Here is a 25,887-nt window from a genome sequence, read left to right on the forward strand (position 1 = left end):
ATGCCGCCACGGTCAGATGATGCCACGGGTCAGATGATGCTGCCACTGGTCAGATGATGCCGCGTTAACGGCCGATAGATGCCACACTGCATCCAGATGCCGTTAACCGTGATGCTGCCACGGGTCCAGATAACAGATGATGTTGCCACTTGGCCAGATGGTTCACACGGGTCAGATGATGCTGCCACGCACCAGATGTGATGCTGCTGGTCGGCCGATGATGCCAGCACGTAATCGTGATGCCATACCGGTGGCTGCTACTGGCCGATGATGCTGCTAACCACCAGCAGAGCGCTGCCATCAGCATTGCCACGACCGCGTTCGCCACACGGTCAGGATGATGCCACTGGCCGATAAGATAGCTGCCATCGCAATCGTGGATGCCAACCAACAGGGATGCTGATCCAACAGAGCGATACATCACCCAGGAATGCCGCTACTGGTCATTGCGATGTTAATGGGTCAGATGATGCTACGCCTGATGATGATGAACACGGTTCAGATGGATGCCCGGGTCAGATGATACACGGCCAGATGATGTTACCGGGTCAGGAGGATGCTGCCACGTAATTCCAGACGCGTTAATAGCTCGATGATGCCACGGCCAGATGGTACCGCCACGCACCCATGCTGCTACGAACAGATGATGCCACGGGTCAGATGAACACACCAGATGCCGCCATCCACGATGATGTTCAATAGATGATGCCACCGGCCCAGATACCGCGATGATGTCGGGTCAGATGATGCTGCCACTGGCCCAGATAAGAACCGTGATGATGTCGCAACAGATGATGTTATCGCAACAGTGCGATGCTGCCACGCAACAGATGATGCCACGGGTCAGAGGATGATACAGCACGTAATCAGGATGCCACGAACAGAGCAAATGATGTTGATCCGCCCAGATACCGCCAGATGATGCCAAGACCAGATGACGCTACACAACAGGATGCTGTTAATAACAGATGATGCCATACTGGGCCTCAGATGTGATGCTGCCACTGGTCAGGAGGATGCCACAATCAGGATGTTACCACCGATGCCACCAGATACAACGCTACGGGCCAGATGGTACCGTTACCGCTCAGATGATGTTTGGCCAGATGATGCCGTTACCGGTCAGAGATGATGCCGCCACGTAACGATGCTGCCAGTAATTCAGGAGCGTTAACGTCGATGATTGCCACGGTCAGATACGCCACCCAGTGATGCTGCTGAACGTACCGTGATGATGTTGCCACCACAGATGGTCAAGCTACGGTCAGATATGCCACGGCTCATACATTGCCACGGGCCGATGATGCGTCCGTGATGCCAAGCAATCAGACGCCGCCACCAACAGATGATGGTTACTGGCCAGGATGATGCTGCCACGGGTCAGGATGATGCCACGGGTCAGATGATGCTGTTACTGACCAGGATGCCACATCCATCAGATGATGTTCGGTCGGATGCATCGTTACCGGGTCAGATGATGCCGCCCGCCCATGATGCTGCCACTTTATCAGGCGATACACGTAATTCAGATGCCACGTAATCCAGATGCCGCCACGGGCCAGATGATGGCCACGGTCAGATGATGCTGCCACGTAACGTGATACAATGCATCAGACATTAATGCATCCAGGATGGAAACCAGTCCAGGATGCCGGTCCAGGGGATATTTACAATTCAGTGATGTTGTCCGTGACATATTACCGGGTCCAGATGCCACACGCAATCAGGATGCAATACACCAAACAGGCATTGCCACCAACCGCATGATGTGATTGAACCAACAGGCCACACAATCAGATATTAACGTAATCCAGATGCTGCCATCATCCAGGATGTCGCCAACGTCCGCGGATATTCAACAGGATGCTGCTGAATCCACCAGATGCCACCCACCCGCGTGATGCTGCCACCGCATCCAGATGCCAAGCACGTAACAGATGATGTCAACCCCACCGATGATGTTACCTGGCAAGCGATTGTCGCATCATCCGGTGCGATGCCACCAGCCTGTTGATGCCAACGCAACCGCAATGCTGTTAATGCACCATGATACATCACCCATGTGATGCGCCACGGGCAAGCGATTACCCATCCAGGATAGCCATGCCACCGGGTCAGCCGATGCCATCAATCAGGAATGCTGCCACGCAACGATGATGCGCTGGCCACGCAATCACGTGATGCTGCCATCGGCATGATATCCAGATGCTGCCACTGCATCAGATGTTGCCGCACCAATCGAGAGCATGGGTCAGGGGAGAGCATGGGTCAGGGGAGGCAGCATGGGTCAGGAGAGCATGGGTCAGGGGAGAGAATATGGGTCAGGGGAGGCATGGGTCAGGGGAGAGGAGCATAATGGGGAGGCAGAATAGGGAGGAATGGGGAGAGAGGAATAATGGAGGTGAATAGAGAGCATAATAGGGAGGAAGGGTCAGAGGAAAATAGGAAGGAAGGGAGGAAGGAAGGAGAAGGAAGGAAGGAAGGAAGGAAGGGAAGGAATGGAACTGACAAACACCCCAGTTCACAGTGGATCTGAACCACTACCCCACCGCGTTTAATATTTGCTTTACCAGGACCCACACCTCATGGAACGATCGTCAGAATCAGATATGCCGTGGCACCTGGAAGCCACGGGTGAGTGCCACAAGCCCCTGCATTGGGGTTCGTGGCGCAAACCGTTAGGTGGGAACTCCACAACTCCCTTTTGCATGCTGTGCGACCTTGGGCAACTACTTGTTTGCTGAAAGCCGCAATTTCCTCTGGAAAATGCGGCCAGCGGGCGCCAGCCACATTCAAGGCTGTTTAGGGATGAATTGAAATCAGTTCAATACAACATGCAAAGGTCAAGCAGACTCGTGTTTAAAATATGCCTTCATTATACAGTTATTCACATTTTTTAATCAAATCAATGCTCTCAAGTCAACATTTTCATATGAGTGACAGAAAAATCCTGTTATAACCAAATGAGACTATACTTGAAAGGCCCTAAGAGAGTTCCTGATACAAGTATGTTCTTAATAATGTTCAATTTGAATCATTTTATGAAATAAAATACACTTAAGATCTGTAGGACAAACTAAATCTACCAGATAGCTGACCCACACCCGATGCTTCAGCTTGACGCTTGCCAACTGTTCATTTTATTTTACATATAGACAATTTCTGAGGATTATGGTGCTGAATGACAGATAATTATTTAGCTTTTCTTATGCAAAGTTAAGCATTTTCGCCAATGATTGTATAACCTGTGTCTTATATGTATTTTTAGATAACAAATTTGCCTTGCAGAATACTTGCCACATACACACTCAGAAAATACACATTTCTGCCCATGACCTTGTAGCTACACTGGCTCTTATGTTCTGCTTCGGCTTGGTGCATTGTGGTACAGTTAAGTAAGGCCAAGCTATGAGAGGCAGCTGAAGGAAAAAAAAAATTTTGATTTTTTTTTTTTGGTCTGATCTCTCTTTAGTTCTTTTGCAATAAGAATAAGATAATATTGCGTTTTTTGGTGACACTACCGATTAGCCCAAGAACCAGGTCAAAAGCTCTGCAGACAGCTTGGCAAGCCTGTGAGCAGCAATAGCTCTCAGTTTATTTCCACAACGTAGAAGAAGGAGCAAGACAAATTTCCTGCAGGAATCTGGATCAGCTGAACAATACATTGGGACGGCACTCTCAGAAAACCCTGTAAGTATTTGACAAGACTTCTTTAGAAGTTTGCATTAAAACTCAACAATATCACAGTCTGATCAAAGAAATAAGACTTGTGTTTTATTTATGAGATCAGTAGGGTGACTATGGTTCACAACAATCTATTGACTATTTCAAAGTAGCTAGAAGAGAATAATTTGAATGCTTCCAGCCTAAAGAAATGACAAACATTTAAGGTGACAGATATCTCAATCACACTGATTTGATCTTTACAAATTGTATGCATGTATTAAATTATTACAAGTGCCAGGAAAATACGTACTCCACTATAAATCAAAAAATAAAATTAAAAAATAAAACAATAACTCAGATGCAAGTGTTTCAATTAAATAAATTCTTAAATACAAGAACGTGAAAAACCACAGCTGCCATGGAGCGGAAGCTGCGGGACAGAACGTCCCTCTTCTCTGCGACTGAATGTCCCGAAAGCAGCTCCTCGGAAGGTGCCACCCCATCTCCCTCTCGTGTGGTCAGCCTGCTTCACACCACACAGCTGAGTCCTGGGCAGTTATCCTGTCAGAGCCTCACCCCCTTTTGGATGATTGACTGCTGTCCGCCTTCAAGCCCCACATCTGGACAACCGGCTAAGAAAGCTGGGCTCCCTCCTCCGGCCTGCAGTTCTCTCTTGCCACTCTTGGGCTGGGCTTGGAGCCTGCCCCACGCTCCCTACCCCACTCTCCCTAAAAGCCTCACTACAAAGGGAATAAACCTTTCCCTCCCTCCTTGTGTGTGGCATGACCAGTCTCAATCTCTCAATATGCAAACCAAGCCTAAGTGAAGGCCCTCCCGGCAACTCCCTCCATGCCTCGGACCAACAGATCTTTTCCTTACATCCCATTCTTAGGGGGCTTAAACACTGGACTCTGGTCTCTAACAATAATTTACCCTCAACTGTAACCCAGATACCTTCCTCTTCAGTAAGGTGAAAGGGCCCATCTAAATTCTCCCTGGAAAAAGCTGAGTAATTTTTGTTTTTTCAAATTCCAATCTTGAGTAAGAGCCAGACTGCTCTGGCTTGATGGCCCAGTGTGAGCTCTGGCGCTGGAAATACAGCAAAGGACTGTACACGTCCAAAGCCAAGGCAGCAGCAGGACTTTCTGAGCTTTGGGCTTTGCTACAACTGCTATCCAAAAAGAATCCGTCAGTGGTATTTAAACGAAATGTAGCATTATCTTTCCTCAGACTACCAACTTTCACATCTTCACTTCTCACAATCACAACTCTCTTTACCAATCTCTCTCTTTATCACAAAAACTTCCCCCTCCCCCAAGTAATCCCTAATCCAGATACAGGTATTCAGTCACTAATTTAGACCATTATTCAGTACCTCTGATGTTCCAAGAACAGGGAACTCTCCGCCCTATAGAATCTGGGAGTCTAAAGGTTGAGCTTGTCAAACGTAAATTAACCCATGCCAGTCTTCTGGCTAAGCTTAGGGTCACTTACACTTACGCCCCTGGAAGAATGAGTCTGACATTCACTCTCCAGTGAAACCACGGCACAATGCAATAAGCTATCCAGAAGCAGCCTCAGGCAGCAGGGGCTGCGAAGCAGCATCCTTTGCATAACTAGATCTTGTTAGTTAAGAGAACTGACCTTAAGAACACACAATCAGACCTTAAGAACGACACTAGAGCAGAGTACGAGTCTGAGGCGGAGGGAGTCATGGCAGGACAAGCGTTTAGAAAATTTCTTCTACTCTTTGACCGAGTAGTATTGGTTGAAAGGACTGCTGCTGAAACTGTAACCAAAGGAGGCATTATGCTTCCAGAAAAATCTCAAGGAAAAGTATTGCAAGCAACAGTAGTCGCTGTTGGATCGGGTTCTAAAGGAAAGGGTGGAGAGATTCAACCGGTTAGCATGAAAGTTGGAGATAAAGTTCTTCTGCCAGAATGTGGAGGCACCAAAGTCGTTCTAGGTGACAAGGATTATTTCCTATTTAGAGATGGTGACATTCTTGGTAAGTACGTAGACTGAAATAAGTCACTATTGAAATGGCATCAACATGAAGCTGCCCATTCCACTGAAGTTCTGAAATCTCTCATCATGTAAATAATTTCCACATTTCTCTTTTATAATAAACTAATGATAACTAATGAAAAAAAAAAAGAACATACAATTAAGATTGCAATCTTTTTCCACCAGGATTCTCTAAGAGAATTAAGCTCTAATGTCCTAAGGCATCCATTGGTTAGCATCTCCCCAGATATTCTAGAGTAATAGCACAAATAATTAAGAAGGTGGTACTCAAATCCCTTTCTGTGTTTGGAAGGTCAGATGAAGAACCTGGAGCAAATGTTAGGGTTTTGCAGCATTGGACAGGTGGAAGGTGTGGGAGGTGTCTGAAGGAAAACTGAGACTAACCCAGGCACAAAACAATGTGCCACAACTTTAGCCCAGAACCAGCAAGATTTGCTGCCAGTCACAAGTATCCAAAGGGAAGGGGGTACTTAAAGACCATTTTATTCAACTTTAAAATTTTTTATTTTACAGATTTGATTCAGGAAGATTAAGTACTTTGTTCAATGTTCTGTAACTAATAAAAGAAGAGCTAAAACTTAACAATGACAGTTGAATCTCCATTCCACCGTAGAATGTATCTACAAATCAGAAGGCCACTGCAATGGTAGCATAAAGAGGCCACAGACCCTCTCGAGAGCGAAATAACCACAACTGGTAAAAATTATTTTAAAAATTAACACTTCTGGAAATTGTCCTAAGGGCAAACGGCAAGTGAAGAAAATGAAGACACAATGATTCAATGAACACTATTAAATATTGGTAAGGACAGAGAGAGTTGGTGACATTTGCGCTACAACCTGTGCCCTGCTGCAGGTCAGCCTGATGGAAGCTCCTCTTGGGGAAGGGGGTTTGCAAGAACACAGACTTCCTTCCCCTAGCCCCTGGTCAGGGCTGCAGTATCTCCACAGGAGAGGCTTGCTGCCAGCGTTTCTCTTCCCACAGCTCCATGTACAGAAGCTCCACTCCAGGCAAGAGCAGCTGAGAGGTCTGGAGCTTCCTTCCTCCACCCAGAACCCATGTGTAAGTGGAGGCTCCAGCCCAGCACAACAGTCCAGGAGCACCAGGGCCCAACCTACTCTGGCCCCAGTTCACCTGTGAGGCAAAAGCTCCACGCTGACAGAGGCAAGCCACGCTACTCCCCCGCCCAAGGCTGCAGGGATGTCACTCCAGGAGAGGTGAGCCCCTGCCCCAGCCTCCAGCTCTGGAGCAACAGCACAGAGATCTTGGGCAGAGACAGAGACAGGCTGCAAGGGCAGGCAGCTCCAAAGCTCTCCCCAAGGGAAGTGAAATTTTTTGGAACAGAGAGTGGGGAAGTTCAAGGGTGATGATTTTGGTGATAAACAGGTAAGATGAGGTATTCAGTTCCATGACAGCAACAAGCAAAACCACGGGTGGTCTAGAAAACCATCAGGGAGAACCAGTGACAGAGATAGCTAGGAAGAGCCCTCCTGAAATAGAAATGAGCCTCAAAGACCACCTGGGCACAGGAGCACAATTTTAACTGGATCAAACTGTGGAGCAATTTATGTCCCCACGGCATTGTTGGAAACAATGGAGTGATCAGCAGGCAGTTAGCGGAGGCTAACAACGGTGTGTAATACCAAGGGAGACAAACAGCTTAACACACAGGTCAGGGACAGGGACCGTCAGAACATCTGTCATCTCAGGAAAACCGTATGCATGCCTGTAGACAACATTGGAGGCTTCACAGTAGTGGGGCACAGAATTCATTCAAACGGTCCAGCCAAATCTCTAAACAAACAGCAAGCAAACAATAAGAGGCTCCTGGGGGAGAGGTTGAGCATCCAGAGTTGATACAATATAATATCTAAAATTTCTGATTTTCAACCAAAAATAAGAAGACAAACAAAGAAGCGAGAGAGTGTGACCCATACATATAAAACAAATTAAAAACAGAAGCAGGCGAGAATGACTGCCTTTCAGATGGTCCAGCTATCAGATTTAGCAGACAAAGACTTTAAAACAGCTGTCATAAATATGTTCAAAGAATTAAAGAAAACTATGGTTAAGAAGTAGAAAAATGTACAATGAGAATATCTTATCAAATAGAGAATATTAATAAAAACATAAAATTATATAAAAGAACCAAATGGAAATTCTGGAGGTAAAAAGTGTATTAAGCAACAAGAACAATTTAATTTACTATAGGAGTTCAACGGTAGATCTGAGCATGCAAAATAAAGAACTGGTAAATTTGAAGATAGATCAATAGAAAGTCTTAAAAACTAAGAGAAAGAGAGTGAAGGAAAATTAACAAAAACACAAGAAACCTCGGACACCATTAGGTGCACCAACATATGTGTGATGTAAGTACTAGAAGGCAAGGAAAAAGAGAAAGAAGCAGAAAATGTTTTCAAAGAAATAATGGCTGAAAATTCTCAATCTGATGAAAAACATGAATCTACACTCAAGAAGCTCAACAAATTCTGAGTAGAATAAATGTAACAAGATACACTCCAGATAGATAATTGTAAAAAATCTTAAAACTCAAGAGAAAAATCCTGAAAGAGGCAAGAGAAAAATGACTAATCACATAAAAGGAACCCCAGTTAGGCCGGGCACAGTGGCTCACGCCTGTAATCCCTGCACTCTGGGAGGCCGAGGCGGGCAGATCACGAGGTCAGGAGATCGAGACTATCCTGGCTAACACGGCGAAACCTCATCTCGACTAAAAATACAAAAAAATTAGCCGGGCACAGTGGCGGGCGCCTGTAGTCCCAGCTACTCAGGAGGCTGAGGCAGGAGAATGGTGTGAACCCAGGAGGTGGAGCTTGCAGTGAGACGAGATCACGCCACTGCACTCCAGCCTGCGCGACAGAGCGAGACTCCGTCTCAAAAAAAAAAAAAAAAAAGGAACCCCAGTTAGAACAACAGATAGATTTCTTGTCAAAAACAGTAGACTTCAGAAAACAGTAGGATGACAAAATGTTGAAAGAAAGAACTGGTCAACTTAGAATCTTATAATCAGTAAAAGTCTATTTCAGAAACGAAGAGGATATAAAGACATTCCCAGATTAAAAGATGTTTTATTTAAGTTGATGGAATTTGTTGCTAGTAGAACCACTTTACAAGAAATATTAGAAATTCTAAACAAACTCTTTCAGGCTGAAAGCAAGTGACTCTAGATAGTAATTTAAATCCACATTTTAAAAAATCACCAGTAGAGATAATTATCTATAAATAATAGTATAGATGCATACATAGTTCTTCTCATCAGTTTAAAAATAAATTTTTTCTATATGTTAAGTCTGTAACATATAGAGTCAGGTGGGAGCAAAGTTGTCTCGGAAATGACACCAGATGGTAACTTGAATGAACAGAAACAATGGAATAGAACCAAAAATGGTAAATAAAAAAGGTTAAAATGGCAAGTTCAATGAGTAAATACTTGCTCTCAATTATTCTCTGAGTTTTCTAAAAACATAAAATTATATAAATTATTAACTATAATCACGAATTGCTGAGTGTGTATCATATATAGATTTAACATATATAACAGTAGTAGCATAAAAAAGGAGAAAAAAGACTAGAACCATATGAGAGTAATGTTTTTGTATCTTATTAAAACGAAGTTCCCATAAATTAGAAATATTTAAGACATATTGTAAGCTCTGGAACAACCATTAAGAAAATGACTCAAAAACACAGTTAAAAAATCATAAAAGGAATCAAAATGCTATAGTACAAAACATTCACTTAATTGAAAACAGTAAAGTAGAAACAGAGGGACAAAAAAGGCATGGGATATAGAAAAAAGTAAAATGGCTGATACAAATCTAATGATATCAATAATCTATTAAACATAAATTAATTAAACAACCAAATAAAAAGGCAGAGATTACTGGCATGCATAAAACAACAATAACAACACAACAACATCCAATTATATGCTCCATAGGAGACACGCTTTAGATTCAAAGTTACCATTAGATTGACAGTAAAAGGATGGAAAAAGATGCATCATGCAGATGGCGACCATAAGAAAGCAGGAGTGGCAATATTTATATTAGACGAAATGAACCTCAAAACAACAAAAAACGTAATTAGGAATAAACAGGGACATATTATAATGATAAAATGGTCAATCAATTAAAAAGATATAAGAATTATAAACATAGTAATATACATATATTTATATAAGCACATAATATCAGAGCCCCAAATACGTGAATCAAAAACTGACAATCTAGAAGGAAGACATAGACAATTTAACAAAAATAGCTCGATGTGTAAATAACCCATTTTTAATAATGAAGAGAACAATTAGTCATAAGATTTTCAAGGATATTGAACAACTAAACAACCGTGTAAACCAACTAGACCCAATGGACTCCTGGAGAACACTTTACCCAGTAACGCAGAACACACATTCTTCTCCAGCACATGTGGAACACTGCACAAGACAAGAGTCTATATGTGAGGCCATAAAAGAAGCCTTAACCCATTTAAAAAGACTGAAATTATACAAAGTATTTTCTTTGACCCCAATGGAATGAAATTTGAAATCAAGGACAAAATAAATTTGGGAATTTATAAATATGTGGACATTAAGCAACACACTCCTAAATAACAAATGGATCAAAGAAGAAATCACATGAGAAATTAGATAATACTTTGAGATTAAGGAAAATGAAGACACAACATACCCACACTTACGGAAGGCAGCCAGGGCAATGCCTAGAGCGAATATGTAGCTGTAAATGTGTCTATTGAAAAAAAACAGACCTTGAGTCGGTAACTTGAACTGCCTTTCAACACGGACGAAGACGAGTTTAACTGAACTTTAAGCAACAGCCTTGCTTGGACCTTTCCCCTTCTTTACCCTGCTTCCCTTAGGACCTTCAGTTTCTTTCCCCGAAGAACACTGGCTCAGTATATCACACGTACTTGAACTGGTATCAGGCTCCGCTTCTAGTGAACCCAATCTGACAACCACGCACTAGCTATGTGATCTTAGGTAAGCCCTAATGTCTCTGTATATTGAAAATAATGTGAACTTTGCCTACCTTGTATAGTGCCCTGAAAACGATGGCTTGTTATGCAGATGAATGTTACAGTGAGGTGGCCTTTACTTTACCACCCAAGCACGTGTGAAACCAAGATCAAGTGACTTTCCTGAACCTTCCTTTTTTCCCCATTGAGGGATGTGCAGACAAGACAGACAACAGGAAACTGTCTTTTGAATAACATGCCGCCTAGATGTGGGACCAGACGCTTCCCAATCTGCCACTCTCTGGCTACCTCCTACTGGAGAATTCCCATGGCTTGGTTATTTTACAAATAAAATGAGAGCAATGACGACCACCTTCCATGGCTATGAAAATGATTCCGTACGAGCGTGCGTACAAGTTTTGTTAAAAAATGGCCAGGCGCGGTGGCTCATGCCTGTAATCCCAGCACTTTGGGAGGCCAGAGCGGGCAGATCACCAGGTCAGGAGATCGAGACTATCCTGGCTAACACGGTGAAACCCCATCTCTACTAAAAATACAAAAAATTAGCCAAGCATGGTGGCAGGCACCTGTAGTCCCAGCTACTTAGGAGGCTTGAGGCGTGAGAATGGCGTGAACCCGGGAGGCGGAGCTTGCAGGGAGCCGAGATTGCTCCATTGCACTCCAGCCTGGGCAACAGAGCGAGACTCCACCTCAAAAATAAATAAATAAGTAAATGAAAATAGAATGGCAGATAGTTATTCAACAAATACTGGATAGTACGAACCGAGTACGTGCGTGCCCTCTATGTGCTTGAAAGGAAAATCCTGTGTGGTTACAGGCCCTGCCATTGTCCCGTTTTACAGAAAGGAAGTATTCACGGGTGTCTCCTCGGTCTCTGTGGACGTAGCTGTGAAGTTTGAGAAAGTCTCTGCCCTCCCAGTACTCACAGTCCACTTGAGGGCTGGTCCTTACTATTTGTGGCTACTAGGACATGGTAGCAGCAAGTTCCAAGAGAAGCCAGGCCCAAAGGGGACGCTCACTCAGCCGGTCACCTGAGTCAGAAGTGCCCTCAGAGGTTGGTCCGTTCAGGAAAGACGTGTCCACCCTCCAGCCCCCCAGTGGTCTCGGTGGGCACCAGACCTGCTGTGATGAGAACAGCCTGAGGGAGCCGCTCTGGATGCCCCATGCTCCTGTTCTGACTCCCTCCCTCATTCAGACAGCAGGCGGGAGTGCTCCGTTAGGATGGCGGCTTAGACAGAATCTGAGGGTGCTTCATGGAGAGCAAACAGTGCTTTCTGCTAACATCGAAAACCAGCCGATGCTGTGACATCACTCACACTCACAGTTACACGCAGAGACTTATCTGTGGGGCTCTGAGAAGCAAAGTCAGGTCATAGTTAAGAAGTTTAAAGCTCATGTCTCCAATCCCTAGGAGATGCTTCTTATCTCTGTTTGAAACTGACATGTAAAAGTTGATAGTTATGTTATTTAAATGAAATTCCATAGTTAATTTCCATACTGTCATAAAGACAGGCTTTGCAATAAAGTTTCTGTAAATGGCAAGCCTAAATAAGCTGCAAAGATGAAGAAGATATTAACAATAAAATTATGTTTTGTGTCATTTCAAGTGCTTTGACTGTAGAAATCCATATTTAATCACCAATATAAGCCCAGAGACTTATATAAGGCTATTTTTAACTGTGTTTTGCAGATGAAGAAGCCAAGGTGTGGAGAAGAAAAGCTACTTCCTAACGTCACAGAGTGGAAGCACCCGGGTCAGAATTGGAGCCAGAATGGTCTGACCCAGTCTTCTCTCTCATAGCTCACCACTATCTCATATTGTCTTTTAAAAATATTACTGTGTATCAGTCTAAGGCCGGGCACAGTGGCTCATGCTTGTAATCCCAGCACTTTGGGAGGCCAAGGTGGGCAGATCACCTGAAGTCGGGAGTTTGAGACCAGCCTGACCAACATGGTAAAACCCCATCTCTACTAAAACTACAAAATTAGCTGGGTGTGGTGGCGCATGCCTGTAACCCCAGCTACTCGGGAGGCTGAAGTAGGAGAATTGCTTGACACCGGGAGGTGGAGATTGCAGTGAGCTGAGTTCGCGCCATTACACTCCAGCCTGGGCAACAAGAGCAAAACTCCGTTTCCAAAAAAAAAAAAAAAAAAGAAAAGAAAAAAATACTGTGTATCAGTCTATAAAATGTTTAAAGTCTTTCTATTTCATTTACTGGATCAAGAGACTACATTTTACTTGTACTTGTTTTTCAGGGCTACTAATGTGCCCTATGGCTAAAAGTCCAAAATTTTCAAAGAATTACCATGGAAACTCAATTTTTGATCTTTAATATATTGAAATTTAATACAGACATCATTTCTGAGTCTCTCATCATTTTTGAAATAAATGCTCAAAGCATGCCCCCAGCCTCACAAGGAGCCAGAGGGTTGTGGGAAGAACGGGTTGTGACTCAGCCCAGTTTAGCAGTATGATCTGTTGACAGAAAAAGGCCCTTCTACAGGGAGGGCCAGGGGACTGGGTGGGGGTGGGGAAAGGGGAAGAGAGGGGAGGGAGGGAAGGGAGAAGGAAAGGGAGGGAAGCCACAGTCCCTGATGAAAATACACTTTCCACCAGAGGGCGATATTTTTGAAAGCTTTGATTTGGTTGCATATGGTACAAAAATGCAGTCATGATAAGCAAAACTGAAATATGTTTCTTTTATACTGCAGATTTATACAGCAGTGAGTAAGAAAGATTGAATAAAGATGAAAGAAGAGTTAGAAATACTTCGTCCTAATAAGGCTGAGGGAATTTAAAACTATGTCAACAGGGCAAATCTACAAAGGATAGTTTAGGAAGAAATGGACTGAAATTTGAGAAGAAAATGAATTGAGCGTACCAGGAGATTCGATTTCCAGTCCCTTGCAAAACGACAGACTGAAGATGAGCATCAGCCCTAAGAGGATCCCTGCGTAGGAGACCTCTGTGAGCATGCACATCCGCCCGACAGACGCCGGACTCCCAGGAGCAACGTTATAAACTGAAGTAACGTGAAGTTCTTCTCTACTTAAAGAATTTGGAGGGATATGAATATCATATGTTGCAAAACTGGATTTTTCCACAAATGATGATGCACTCACTGCCCACGTGATTTCAATGTCCACTGAAGGAGAAGGGTGGCTTTGCCATGAGCAGTCCATAAACTGCCAATGACAGCTGGCCGGGTGTTGAGATGTGCCTGTTACACAAATGTACATGAGACAGAAGCAGATAAAATGGCAAATGAAAGAAACCCTACTCCTAATGAAAAAAAAGGAAAGAAAATGGGAACCATCAGATAGCTTTAGTTAGACATTCATTGAGAAAATAAAGGAAACAATTTTTCCTAGGTGCCAACGGTAACAACAAGAACACTAGGAAACCTCTGCTTTCACGGATTGCATCTTAGGTGTCTTCAGAGGATATGGCAGTTGTATGGACAAGTACAACCTACTTACCTCAATTCCTATTTCAAATCCCCCACCAAGGCCAGCTATTCCAATGGCTGAGGGTGCAGACCATTCTAATAAAAAAAACAAACAAATGTTATCCTAACATTAAAACACCCTCAACATGTGAATATAGGAGGGAAAAATGCTAAAATCTAAAGAGTGCTTCTATTTAAAATAATGAGACTTGGTATTTCCCCCTGTTTTAAAGTGTTCTTCAAAAAGAATATGTAATTTTTAAAAAGTTGAAAATATTTGAAAAGTATTAGATATTCATTACCAGTCTCATAGCCTTACAAGCCCACGTCCTCTAATCTTTCTCTACCAACATGCATAAGACCAAACTATTGGTTCCCTAACCATTAACCATACAGAGCACCTGGTAACTTCAACTGTCAATACTTTGATAAAACAACTTAGCTGTAGCTCCAGCCTTCAGCTAGAATTCTGTCATAGATTTAAGAGATCAGAAGGATTCAAGAGAGTTTATTATCTAACAGTAACATAGTAATTGTTTCCATTGTACATTTCTGAGGGCAAAAACTATTCTAACACCTCTGATGCTTAAGCACAAGAAATAGGCTACAAATTCAAGGTTGTTAAAATTCTAACAAGATAAATTACATTTAGTACAGTAATTCTATTTGCCATGATATGGCTCATTTTAGGATTACTATATGCTTATTTTTCTTGATACAGAAACAGTCATGTTAAACAAGTCTAGAAAAATATATTTTCAATTTGGTGGGGGGATGGTCTGGCCAAAGCACTTTTTGAAAATGGTTGCTACCATGCATACTAGATAATAGAATACTGCTGGAATATATCCAGAACTGTCCTACCTAGGCTTAGAGAAGTATGGGTTACAGAAATCAGTGTCTGATAATTTTTTGTTCCCTATGTTAGGAACTGTCCCCGTGTTAAGACGCTGGTCTTGGCCGGAATCCCGGGGAACGTGTCGTGCCTTATTTGGACAGTTTTGAAATTACTGTCAGCAGAGTCAGCAGCTGCAGCTCAGGAAGAAGGGAGAGAAAAGTAGGTTTTGAAACCAGTAGGAAGGTTTGCTGGGGCTCTGAGACGAGCTCAAGGCTTCGTATTGGCTGTCCCTCCCCTTGGTCAGCAAGTCACCCCGTCAATGGAGCAGCTGGGGACCTGAGACATGCGGGGACTTTCTCATAGACTTTGAGTCGCATCTGACAATGGGCCCCCTTGGAATTGTGCCTCTACTTTGTTTGGTTTTACTGCTGAGAAGTCTGCCCATGGAAATTTGGATAATGCTTGAGAAAAAGAGAATTGTTTTCTTCCCATTTTCAAAGCCACACACTGAGCTATGAAAACTGATCCATATAATAAGGAAGAGGTTCTTGCTGACTGTGGGGATACCTTGGGAAGAAATGGTGAATCTGCTGACTGCTAAATGGTGAATCTGCTGACTGCTATTTCCAGGCCATGTTTCACAAATGCATATATTGTATACTTATTGTCTGTGAGTGTCCCATGCTCTCTCAAAATAAAATAAAATTATGCTAAAAAACTGCTACTAATAGAAAATGTGTGCACTGAACAGCCAATGTTAAATCAGTATAAAAAACATTCTAGTTGGTTTTGACACACCTGTATGCATTTTAAATATTACTATAAATGTTAGTACTTGGGATTCATGGCAAATATTTTCATTTCATCTCTGAAGAATCAAGTAGTAGATTTCATCCCAGAAAGTAAAACCCGATGATACTGCTCTTGATATGATTCTGGCTTGGGAAAATTCTTCAAATGTCACAGTTTTTATGATCTACCACAGAAACAAAGAAGTTCACACATGGCCCCTTATTTTCACATCAATTTCCATAAAACAAAAGAAAGTAGCATACCATGAAGCTGAGGAATAAGAATTCATATTAAACAAAAGAAATGCACACGCTGCCATATTTAAAGATTTTCTCCATGGAAGAATTACAAAATGCATGCAAAACAAAGTTAGATCTACGTGTCGTGTCTTGTCTAATATTTTGAGGACAGAGAGAGACAGAAAGGCTAGTTCCCGTGGCTTGTTCACTGACACCAAACTGCACGTTCAGTCGAGTAGCCCTGATTACGTAAGTTTTAGTTGATATGCAGGAAACCTGTCCTACTCGCTATGCAATGTGTTCACATGAAAACAGACAGAACAAAGAATGAAGATTCTCTACTCCAGTGAACAGACGCCAACTTACTTCCATCTGGAAGGCGCGCCAGTACAATCCCGCTGCCTCCTCTGGCGGTCACCAGGAAGCCGGCTTTGATCACAGACAGAATTGCAAGGCCTTTAGCCTTCGCAATTACATGAGCTGTTAACGCGGAAAACAATGGGAAGGTAAGTATTTTGATCGATGTGCCTGGATAGACGATCGAGTGTTAAACAGAGTCAGAGTTAGGAAATACACCTAATGTAAATGAGTTAATGGGTGCAGCACACCAACACGGCACATGTAGACATATGTAACAAACCTGCACGTTGTGCACATGCACCCTAGAACTTAAAGCATAATTAAATAAATAAATAAATAAAACAGAGTCAGTGTACACAGAGGTTCTCCCTAGGAATTCAGGGCACACAGGAGCAATGAACAAAAGTCAGTCACTCAACAAACGGGCACGAGGCCTCTCTATTCCCACATGTGTTTTTTGTGTTTGCTATTTTTGCAGTGCTAAACACAACATCAGAAATATTCTCAAATCCTGTAACTGACAAAATAAATTAGATATTTGAATGAGATTTTACTGATATCTGCTAGCATTGCAAATATTTTGGCAATTTCAATTAATTTAGGATATAGTGCACAACATAGAAGATAAAAGTTACATTTTCAATGAAATTAAGATCCATATAGTACTAAGGAGAAACTTTAAAAATTACAAAAAGGCAGCATGAATTAGAACTTTGATCTTAAAGCCATGTAGCTAAATTAACCTTGTATTAATTTAAAAAGTTGGATTCAAAACCAGAAAAATTAAGTAATTTTTCAATGTTAAACCATTTTTAACTTTATAAAATGATCCGCTATAGCATTTGAGTACCACTTAACTATTAGTACACTGATAATATAATTCCATTTAAAAATACTGTTCTATTCACATTTCAGAAATGTTCATTACATAAAATGAGGGTTATTAGTATATGTATCCAATGAATACAGTCCCACAGGATTCTGTGAATTTGTGACACAATGATACCTCGTTCAAACTAACACGGGAAGCCTATCATATAACTTTAAGGTAGCTTAATTTATTATTATTTTTGTCAAATATTCTGCCAAGGAAGTGAAGTCAGACATGGGACTCTAGTACACAGAGCAAAGGCTTTGCAGATGCCCCAAGAGAACACTAAAACGCTCATGTAATTATGCCACCATTTCAAAGTTTAAACTAAGAACCGACTCTTAGAAATAATTCATCCAACACCATGAAGTTCACATGCAGAACATTCGTGGAGCTGTTCTTAATAAGAAAGCTACAGAAAATAAGGTTGCATCCTGGATGGCTGTCTACTAAGTGTACTTTATTTTTGTATTTTAAAAGGTTATAATTATATTGTAATAAGATTAAAAGCTGTATAATATGTCATGCAGGTTTATTTTTATAGTCACTTGTTGGCAGAATGTCTTCCTCACATTCTATTCTCAATGCTTCCAGAGTTGCTATTGCCCCTATTGGGAATACTAGATATTAACAAAAGCATGTTTTAAAATGAACATATTCCACATGTCAATTATATTTTTATAGATTTCCACTCAAATTCAGGGACACTAAAATAATAATAATCACTGAATAATCTACCAATTAGCTTTTGATTTATAACATAGAATATACCAATTATAGATTTAATTGCTAAATTAAGTTTCACTTACTTCTTAGAATCCTAACATTAGAGGAGGCCAAACACACCACTGGGAAGGTCTCAAGATCTAGATGTCTTGCTTAAATGTTTTGTAGATTCAATTGCTTATCCTATGAAATAGCATCTTTGTTTTAATGTAAATATAATGCCCCCCACCAGACTCTAAGGAGATGTGGGCCTGGATTTCTGTTGGCTGTGGAACTTCTGTCTTTGCTACACCCACGCCTTGGGGTAATCTATTACTTAGACTAACATGCAAACAGAATTTCTTTTTCTGAGCTTCACCCACTGACAGGGGCTCCTTCAGAATACTGATACTGAAAATCTAGTTTTTCTTGTTGAGTTTTCTTTAAGCTCTAAAGCAGCGCTTCTGAAACTAGTGTGTGTGTGTACTTCACTGGGACCTTGGGAGGAATGCAGACTGATTTGTGACATCTGACCAGATTTCTCACAAGCTCCCAGGGGATGTCAAGCTGCAGATTCAGACTGCACCTGGAGTAGCAAGGCTCTACCAAGCACTGTTTCCTCAAGATAGGAGGAGTCACCGGGCCAATGCAACAATAATTAATATCATGATTAAGATTATTAAAACAATAACAAATTTTTAAAACATTATTTAAAGTTTTATTACATAACTTTAGATATCTGGCTTAGAAAAATTAAACTTATCTCTTTAATGCAGGACCCAGAGTCATGTACTCTGATTAAGAGGGAGGCTGGTCTGTAACAGTGTCCAGGCTAATTGGCATGAGACAAGTATTCTGTGAACACCCTTTGGAAATAACTAGAAGTGCTGATGAACAGATAGTGGTTTTCAAAGGCTCCCCTCTGGACCGATCTTATGTGTCACTGACTACTTAAGAATTACATGAGAAACACGTTTAAAACATGCATTCCTGGACACACTGCACTAAAAGTCTGATTTGGCAGGTTTGGAATGAGGCTTAAGAACTGTGCTTTTACGGTCTAGGGGATACTGATGCACATCTGTGTTGGGAATTACTGATTAATGTCTTAAACCACTAGAGAATGTAAATGTCTTATGTGGAAGGAGGAAACACAAAATTAAAATTTATGTATGAGATTAGCTGGTGAGTTTGCGAGGTTAGCTTGCAGAGTCCTTAGCACGCAATGCGAAGGACAGACAAGGCTGCAGAGAGCTGAAGTGGAACAGAAACATGTGGTGTTTGGGGCACTGGCACCCCGGGGTGGGAGGCAGGAGAAAAAGCCTAAGCAAAAGGGAGAGACAGGGAGGGAAGAGGCCCTGCTGGTTTGCCTGGTCTGCAGTTGGCCCTGTCCAGACCCCTTGCACCTGGAGTAGCAAGGGTCTATGAGGACTGTTTTCTCATGATGGGAGAAGTGACAGGAGTGCAAAAATAATTACTATCATTATTAAGATTATTCTATCAATAACAAATTTTTAAAACAGAGCTCAGAGTCATGTGCTGTGATTGATTAAGAGGGAGGTTGGTCTGTAACATTGCCAAAGTGAATTGGCATTTGGATCTCCTTGGCATGAAACAAGTTATGCTGTGAACACCCTTTGGAAATAACCGGAAGTGGTAATGAACAGGTAGTGGTTTCCAGAGCATCCCTGGATCAGCCATGAGAAAAAAGGTGGAGGAACTACTTGTTGGCATTGATAGAGGCTTCTGCCTGAAATGGAGTGTTGAACAATGCAAAAAACAACTTAGGAAAAAAACATTTAGAGATGAACAGCACTCATCCTATTTACCTACCAGGAATGATCTTATCAGGTCCATTTCTGGAAGTTATTTCTGTGAATTCTCTTAATATTTTGGCAGCCTTTTTTGCTTCTGATTTCAAATTGGAAGGTATAGGGTTATTCACTGAAAGATAAAAAAAGATATTTTAATAAAAAATTCTGCTAAATAGAAGTGAGAAATTTATTACAATTTCATTCTTCCCATATACAATTGTCAGAAGTGTTTGAACCAGAGAGACTCCATCTTGAATAGGAGCTGGTGAAATAAGGCTGAGACCTACTAGGCTGCATTCCTAGGAGGTTAGGCATTCCAAGTCGCAGGATGAGACAGGAGGTCCACACAAGATACAGGTCATGAAGACCTTGCTGACAAAACAGCATGCAGTAAAGGAGCCGGCCAAATCCACCAAAACCAAGACAGCAATGAAAGTGACCTCTGGTCATCTTCACTGCTCATTATACACTAATTCTAATGCGTCAGCTGCGAAAAGACACTCCCACCAGTGCCACGACAGTTTACAAGGGAACATGTAGGGAAGTTACCCTACATGGTCTAAAAAGGGGAGGAACCCTCAGTTCTGGGAATTGCCCACCCTTTTTCCAGAAAACTCACAAATAATCCACTCCTTGTTTAGCATGTAATTGAAAAATAACTGTAAGTATCCTTAGTTGAGCAGTCCATGCCACTGCTTGCCTATTGAGTAGCCCTTCTTTATTCCTTTACTTTCTTAATAACTTGTTTTCACTTTATGGACTTGCCCTGAGTTCTTTCTAGCGTGAGGTCCAAGAATCCTCTCTTGGGGTCTGGATCGGGACCCCTTTTTGGTAACACAATGAAGCATTAACACAGCATAGCCTATCAAAGGAAATGAACTGGAAATGCTCATTGACAATATCATCTCTCTTTCTACTAATAAATAAAATCTATGCTGAGAGTGGGAAACTCTAAACTCTCAGAATCTCAGAAATTATAAAATCCTTGGGCCCCAAAGGATGTTAAACAAAACCTGGCCAAACCTCTGTTATGTATCTTCTTCCTGCAATTAACAGACTTCAATACTAACTTAAAATAAGAATTTAAAATTTAAAAATAAATATATTTTGTATCTATAATATGTAGTATAAAATTTAATATATTTTGTTGTTCTTGTCAAAAATGTTGGAACTGGCTGCCTGTAGACTTTCCGATGAGTAAAACTCTAGGAGACTTGGGAATTGAGTCTACAAGTAATGCTGGCCTGCATTTCTATGGCACTTTATGTTTTTAGTGTCACCTGGACATTTATACACTCATTGGAGGGCTTGTCATAAAAAAGCTCACATAATTCTTCCAGCTCTGAAGTGTATCAGAGAAGATGGACTATTCTTTTGTCACTGGACGAGGAATCAGCAGAGCGAAGAAGCTGAGTGTTTCAGTGCAGGACCACGAGAGCCCTGAGGCTGAGAAGTTCTTGTCTCACTAACTACAGTTAAGAGGCTCATGTGTGACTGTACTGCACGATGTCAGGATCTAGAAGGTTGAAGGCATTCATTTCCACTGTTTCACCTCAGTAATTTACAGAATGTAGATGAAGTACGCTAATGGAGGCTTGCTTTTGTAAAAGGAAAATAAATCTCAGGACCCCAAAATCACCAAGCCAAGGGAAAAGTCAAGCTGGGAACTCTGTCAGGCAAACCCGCCTCCCATTTTGTTCCTAAAAAGATAGCTCCAAAGGTAAGCTACACACTTCCCTCACAATTTGCCACAAGGAAATTCCCTGTGGACAAAAGATGGAACTCAGACTCTTCCCTCTGCTCACGTGAGACAAATGCATATCTATTGTTTCCTTTGCACTGTTTGTTTCACTAAGCCAGACTAAGGCGTAAGTGACTATTCCTGTAAATCACATACTCAAAGACTAATCAGAAACTCAAAAGAATGCAACTGTTTGTCTTTTATCTACTTATGATCAGGAAGCCCCCTCCCCACTTCGAATTGTCCCGCCTTTCTGGATCTAATCAATCTTACATATATTGATTGATGTCTCATGTATCCCTAAAATGTATAAAACCAAACTATACTCAGATCGTCTTGAGCACAGGTCGTCAAGACCTCCTGAGGCTGTGTCATGGGCCATCCTTAACCTTGACAAAATAAACTTCTAAAATTGCTTAAGACCTGTGTCAGATCTCAAGTGTAAACTCATGGTTTACTCTTTCAACAGATCAAATGCTCAAAGAGCATAGGAGAAAAAATCCCTTTATTTAAGAAAATATAAATATTTCTAATAAAATGTGATGTATTTTGGTGCTTGGTATGTTTGAAAGATGTAATTTATTTTAAAAGTGAAAACTGGCTGGGTACTCCCAGCACTTTGGGAGGCCAAAGGAGGAGGATAACTTGAGGCCAGGAGTTTGAGACCAGCCTGAGCAACATAGTGAGACCCCATCTCTACCAATAAAACATTTTAAAAATTAGCCAGGCATGGTGGCGTGCACCCGAAGTCCTTGCTACCCAAGAGGCTAAGGCAGGAGGATTACTTGAACTCAGGAGTTTAAGGCTGCAGTGAGCTATGACTGGGCTACTGCACTCCAGCCTGGGCAACAGGGCAAGGCCCTGTCTCAAAATAAAATAAAATTTTAGAAAGTTAGAACTGATTTAGGGTCATTTTGGAGTTCTATTTTAATTTATTTAAAAGATGTCAGTATCAGTTCTTTGTGGCTCAACACAGGAGTATTAGTATCAAATCAGGAAAAAAATCCATCCCAAGAATCATCAATGGCATTAAGTAAGATAGAGGAAGGTATTTCCATAGATACTTTATGCAAAATTAAGTGTGCATGATGCATGTGTGTAGCTCTACTCCTTTTAAAAACAAGTGGCATCACAGCATTAGTGTATTTTGGCACGTTGCATTTTTAAATTATCTCAGAATGGTTAAAATATTGCCTCTTAGTGTAGGCTTTTCAAATCAACTTCATGAGACACAATTTACAAAATGAAACCTACCTGTTACAGGTATAGCTCGGTGGGCATGGACAGAGAGAGGTAGAGACCACCCCTGACGACTCCATCCATGCCCTCTGCAGTGGTCACTCCTGTACCCAGTCCCTGCCTCAGGTTGGTGCCAATCTGAGTTCTGTCACTGAGTATGAATTTTGTCTGTGCCAGAATTTCCTGTAGTCATCAGTGTGTGTTCTTTTCTATCTAGCTTATTTTACTCACATGAAATTACTGAGACTCACTCACATTGCTGCATAGATCAGCTCTTCCTTTTTGAGTGCCAACTGGTATTCTAATGTGTGGACATAGCACAATTTGTCCTTCTATAGACAATTGGGTTCTTTCCAGCTTTTGGCTATTATAAATAAAACTGCTATAAATATTCCTTTGTAAGCCTTTTGTGGAAAAAATGTTTTATGGCCGGGCACGGTGGCTCATGCCTGTAATCCCAGCACTTTGGGAGGCTGAGGCAGGAGGATCACCTGAGGTCAGGAGTTGGAGACCAGCCTGGCTAACATGGTGAAACCCCATCTCTACTGAAAATACAAAAAATTAGTCTGACGTGGTGACGCGTGCCTGCAATCCTAGCTACTCAGGAGTCTGAGGCAGGAGAATTGCTTGAACCTGGAGGTTGCAGTGAGCCAAGATGGTGCCTTTGCACTCCAGCTTGGGCAGCAACAGTGAAACTCCATCTCAAAAAAAAAGAAAAAGAAAAAATGTTTTATTTCTCTTGGGTAATTACCTAAGATAGGAATTGCCAGTTCATGTGGTAAATGTGTATTTAGCAATGTAAGGAGCCACGTAAGAGTTCTCTAAAGTGATTATACATTTTAGGCTTCCACCAGAAACTTATAAGAGTTCTGGTTATTCCATATTCTCACAAACACTTTCAATGTCCAGTTTTTAAAATTTTAGATATTTTAATGGGTACATAGTGGCCTTTCATTGTGGATTTAATTTTCATTTCTCAGATGACTAATGATGTTGAACACTTTTTCCTATTCCTATATCTTGTAAAGTGTCTGTTTAAATCTTTTGTCCATGTCCTTTAACCACTTTTTAACGGAGTTGTTTTTTTGCTTGTTAAAGTAAGTTTCTTATAGATTTTGGATATTAGACCTTTGTTGGATATATAGCTTACAAATATTTTCTTCTATTCTGTAGGTTGCCTGTTTTCTCTGTTGATAGTTTCTTTTGCTGTTCAGAAGCTCTTTAAGTAGGTCCCATTTGTCAATTTTTGTTTTTGTTGTAATTGCTTTTGGTATCTTTATCATAAAATCTTTGCCAGGGATTATGTCCATAATGGAATTTCCTAGGTTATCTTCCAGAGTTTTTATAGTTTTAGGTTTTACATTGTTAAAGCAGGCTAAATATGACCTGAGGACTCCATACTTCAATATTTGAGTCCTTGTAGACGAACTGCAACCTAACTTAATATGTAGACAAAATTGAGAACCTAACTTAGGAGTATGCATCTGTAACAATAGCTCAGTCTTGGCCAATCCCAGCAGCCATACTTCAACCACTCATACACTGCTGAGTGTTCAAATAAGGCAAATGATGAGCTGTACCCAATCCAGTTGTTTCTGTACTTCATTTCTGATTTCTGTATTATCACTTCCCCCTTTTTTTTTAAGTCTATAAATTTGTTCTGACCATGAGGCATCCTTGGAGTCTCTCTGAATCTGCTGTGATTCTGGGGACTGTCCAACTTGCAAATCACTCATTGCTCAATTAAACTCCTTAAAATTTAATTCAGCTGAAGTTTTTAACAACATTCAAGTCTTTAATCCATCTTTAATTTATTTTTTTGCATATGGTGTAAGGAAGAGGTCCCGTTTCAGTCTTCTGCATATGGCTAGCCAGGTATTCCACCACCATTTATTGAATATGGAGTCCTTTCCCCATTGCTTATTTTTGTTGACTTTGTCAAAAATCAGATGATTGTAGGTGCGTAACATTAATTCTAGGCTCTTGATTCTGTTCATTGGTCTATGTGTCTGTTTTTGTACCACTACCATGCTGCTTTCATTACTGTAGCTTTGTAGTATAGTTTGAAGTCAGGTAGCATGATGCCTCCAGTTTTGTTCTTTTTGCTTAGGATTGCCTTGCCTATTTGGGCTCTTTCTTGGTTCCATACGAATTTTAAAATAGTTTTGTTTTCTTTTCTAATTCTGTGAAGAATGGCATCGGTAGTATAATAGGAATAGTGTTGAATCTATAAATTGCTCTAGGCAGTATGGCAATTTTAATAATATTGATTCTTCCTATCCTTGAGCAAGGAATGTTTTTCCATGTTTGTGTCATCTCTGATTTTTTTCAGCAGTGCTTTGTAATTCTTGTTGTTGAGATCTTTCACCTCCTTGGTTACCTATATTCTTAGGTATTTTATTTTTGTGTGTTAAATAGGTGTTTTAAATTGCATAATCTGCCATTTCTAGATCTGTTTTTGACTGATTCTTCTTCTAGCTCTGCATTATGTTTTCCTGTTTTTACTTCTTTCTAGTAAAACAGCATTGTAGATATTACCATGTTGAGTGCCTAGATTTCATTGCTTCCCTTAAAAGTGTTGACACTTGTGTTAGCAGGCAGTGAGTTACTTGCAGATCAGCTTGATCATTTGTTGGCTTATTGTTGTGTTCTGTTTGTGTGTTTACAGTAGTCTTTAGAACTATTTTACCCATCAGGTGTGTCCCTTCTGGGTTCTCTCCTGGGTGCCCTGGTTGTTTAATAAGCTCTCCCCATTGTGGCTGTTTGGAATGGCTGTCCCCAGCCTGATGCAAGCACTGTGAATAGTTCACCTCAAAGCTTCATGGCAGTTGTTCTTGCCCTGCTTTGCAAATTTCACCCTACACAGATAGCACTTAATATTCAGCCGAAGGCTCAGGGGGATCCCTTTGCAGATTTCTGGAGCTCTTTCTCTCAGCCGTCCCTCATTGCTAGTAACATGCTCTGGAAATTCCAGTTACCTCAGCCTCTTCAGACTGTTTCTGCCTCTTCGTTTCAGCAGAAGCCTGGGCTCTGGGTGCCCCCTCCTTGTCCTGCAGTTTAGGAAGTGCTCCAGGCAGAAAATGGTCACTAATGGAGTTCACCTCCTGTTCCCCTTATCTTATGGATCTC

At 41.4% G+C, this 25,887-nt stretch overlaps 1 protein-coding gene and 1 pseudogene across 12 annotated transcripts in view; one reads left to right on the forward strand and one right to left on the reverse strand.

Moving 5' to 3' along the window:
* SH3YL1 (SH3 and SYLF domain containing 1) overlaps window positions 1–25,887 on the reverse strand; it is a 51,355-nt gene that overhangs the window by 20,006 nt on the left and 5,462 nt on the right. For all 11 annotated transcript variants that reach the window (XR_004178138.1, XR_004178139.1, XM_031654885.1 and 8 more), the window contains 3 exons: window positions 19,798–19,908; window positions 16,395–16,508; window positions 14,191–14,255 (listed from right to left, as the gene is read on the reverse strand). Coding sequence is in view for 9 of the 11 variants with exons in the window: in XM_031654885.1 (XP_031510745.1) it covers window positions 14,191–14,255; window positions 16,395–16,508; window positions 19,798–19,908 (290 nt within the window). In the remaining 2 variants the exon portion in view is untranslated. The remainder of the gene's footprint in view (window positions 1–14,190; window positions 14,256–16,394; window positions 16,509–19,797; window positions 19,909–25,887) is intronic.
* LOC116270225 lies at window positions 5,348–5,813 on the forward strand (annotated as a pseudogene). The gene has a single exon (XR_004178140.1). The product of XR_004178140.1 is annotated as a 10 kDa heat shock protein, mitochondrial pseudogene (transcript).

This window comes from Papio anubis, chromosome 14, assembly GCF_008728515.1.
Source record: "Papio anubis isolate 15944 chromosome 14, Panubis1.0, whole genome shotgun sequence".
Lineage (NCBI taxonomy): Eukaryota > Metazoa > Chordata > Mammalia > Primates > Cercopithecidae > Papio > Papio anubis.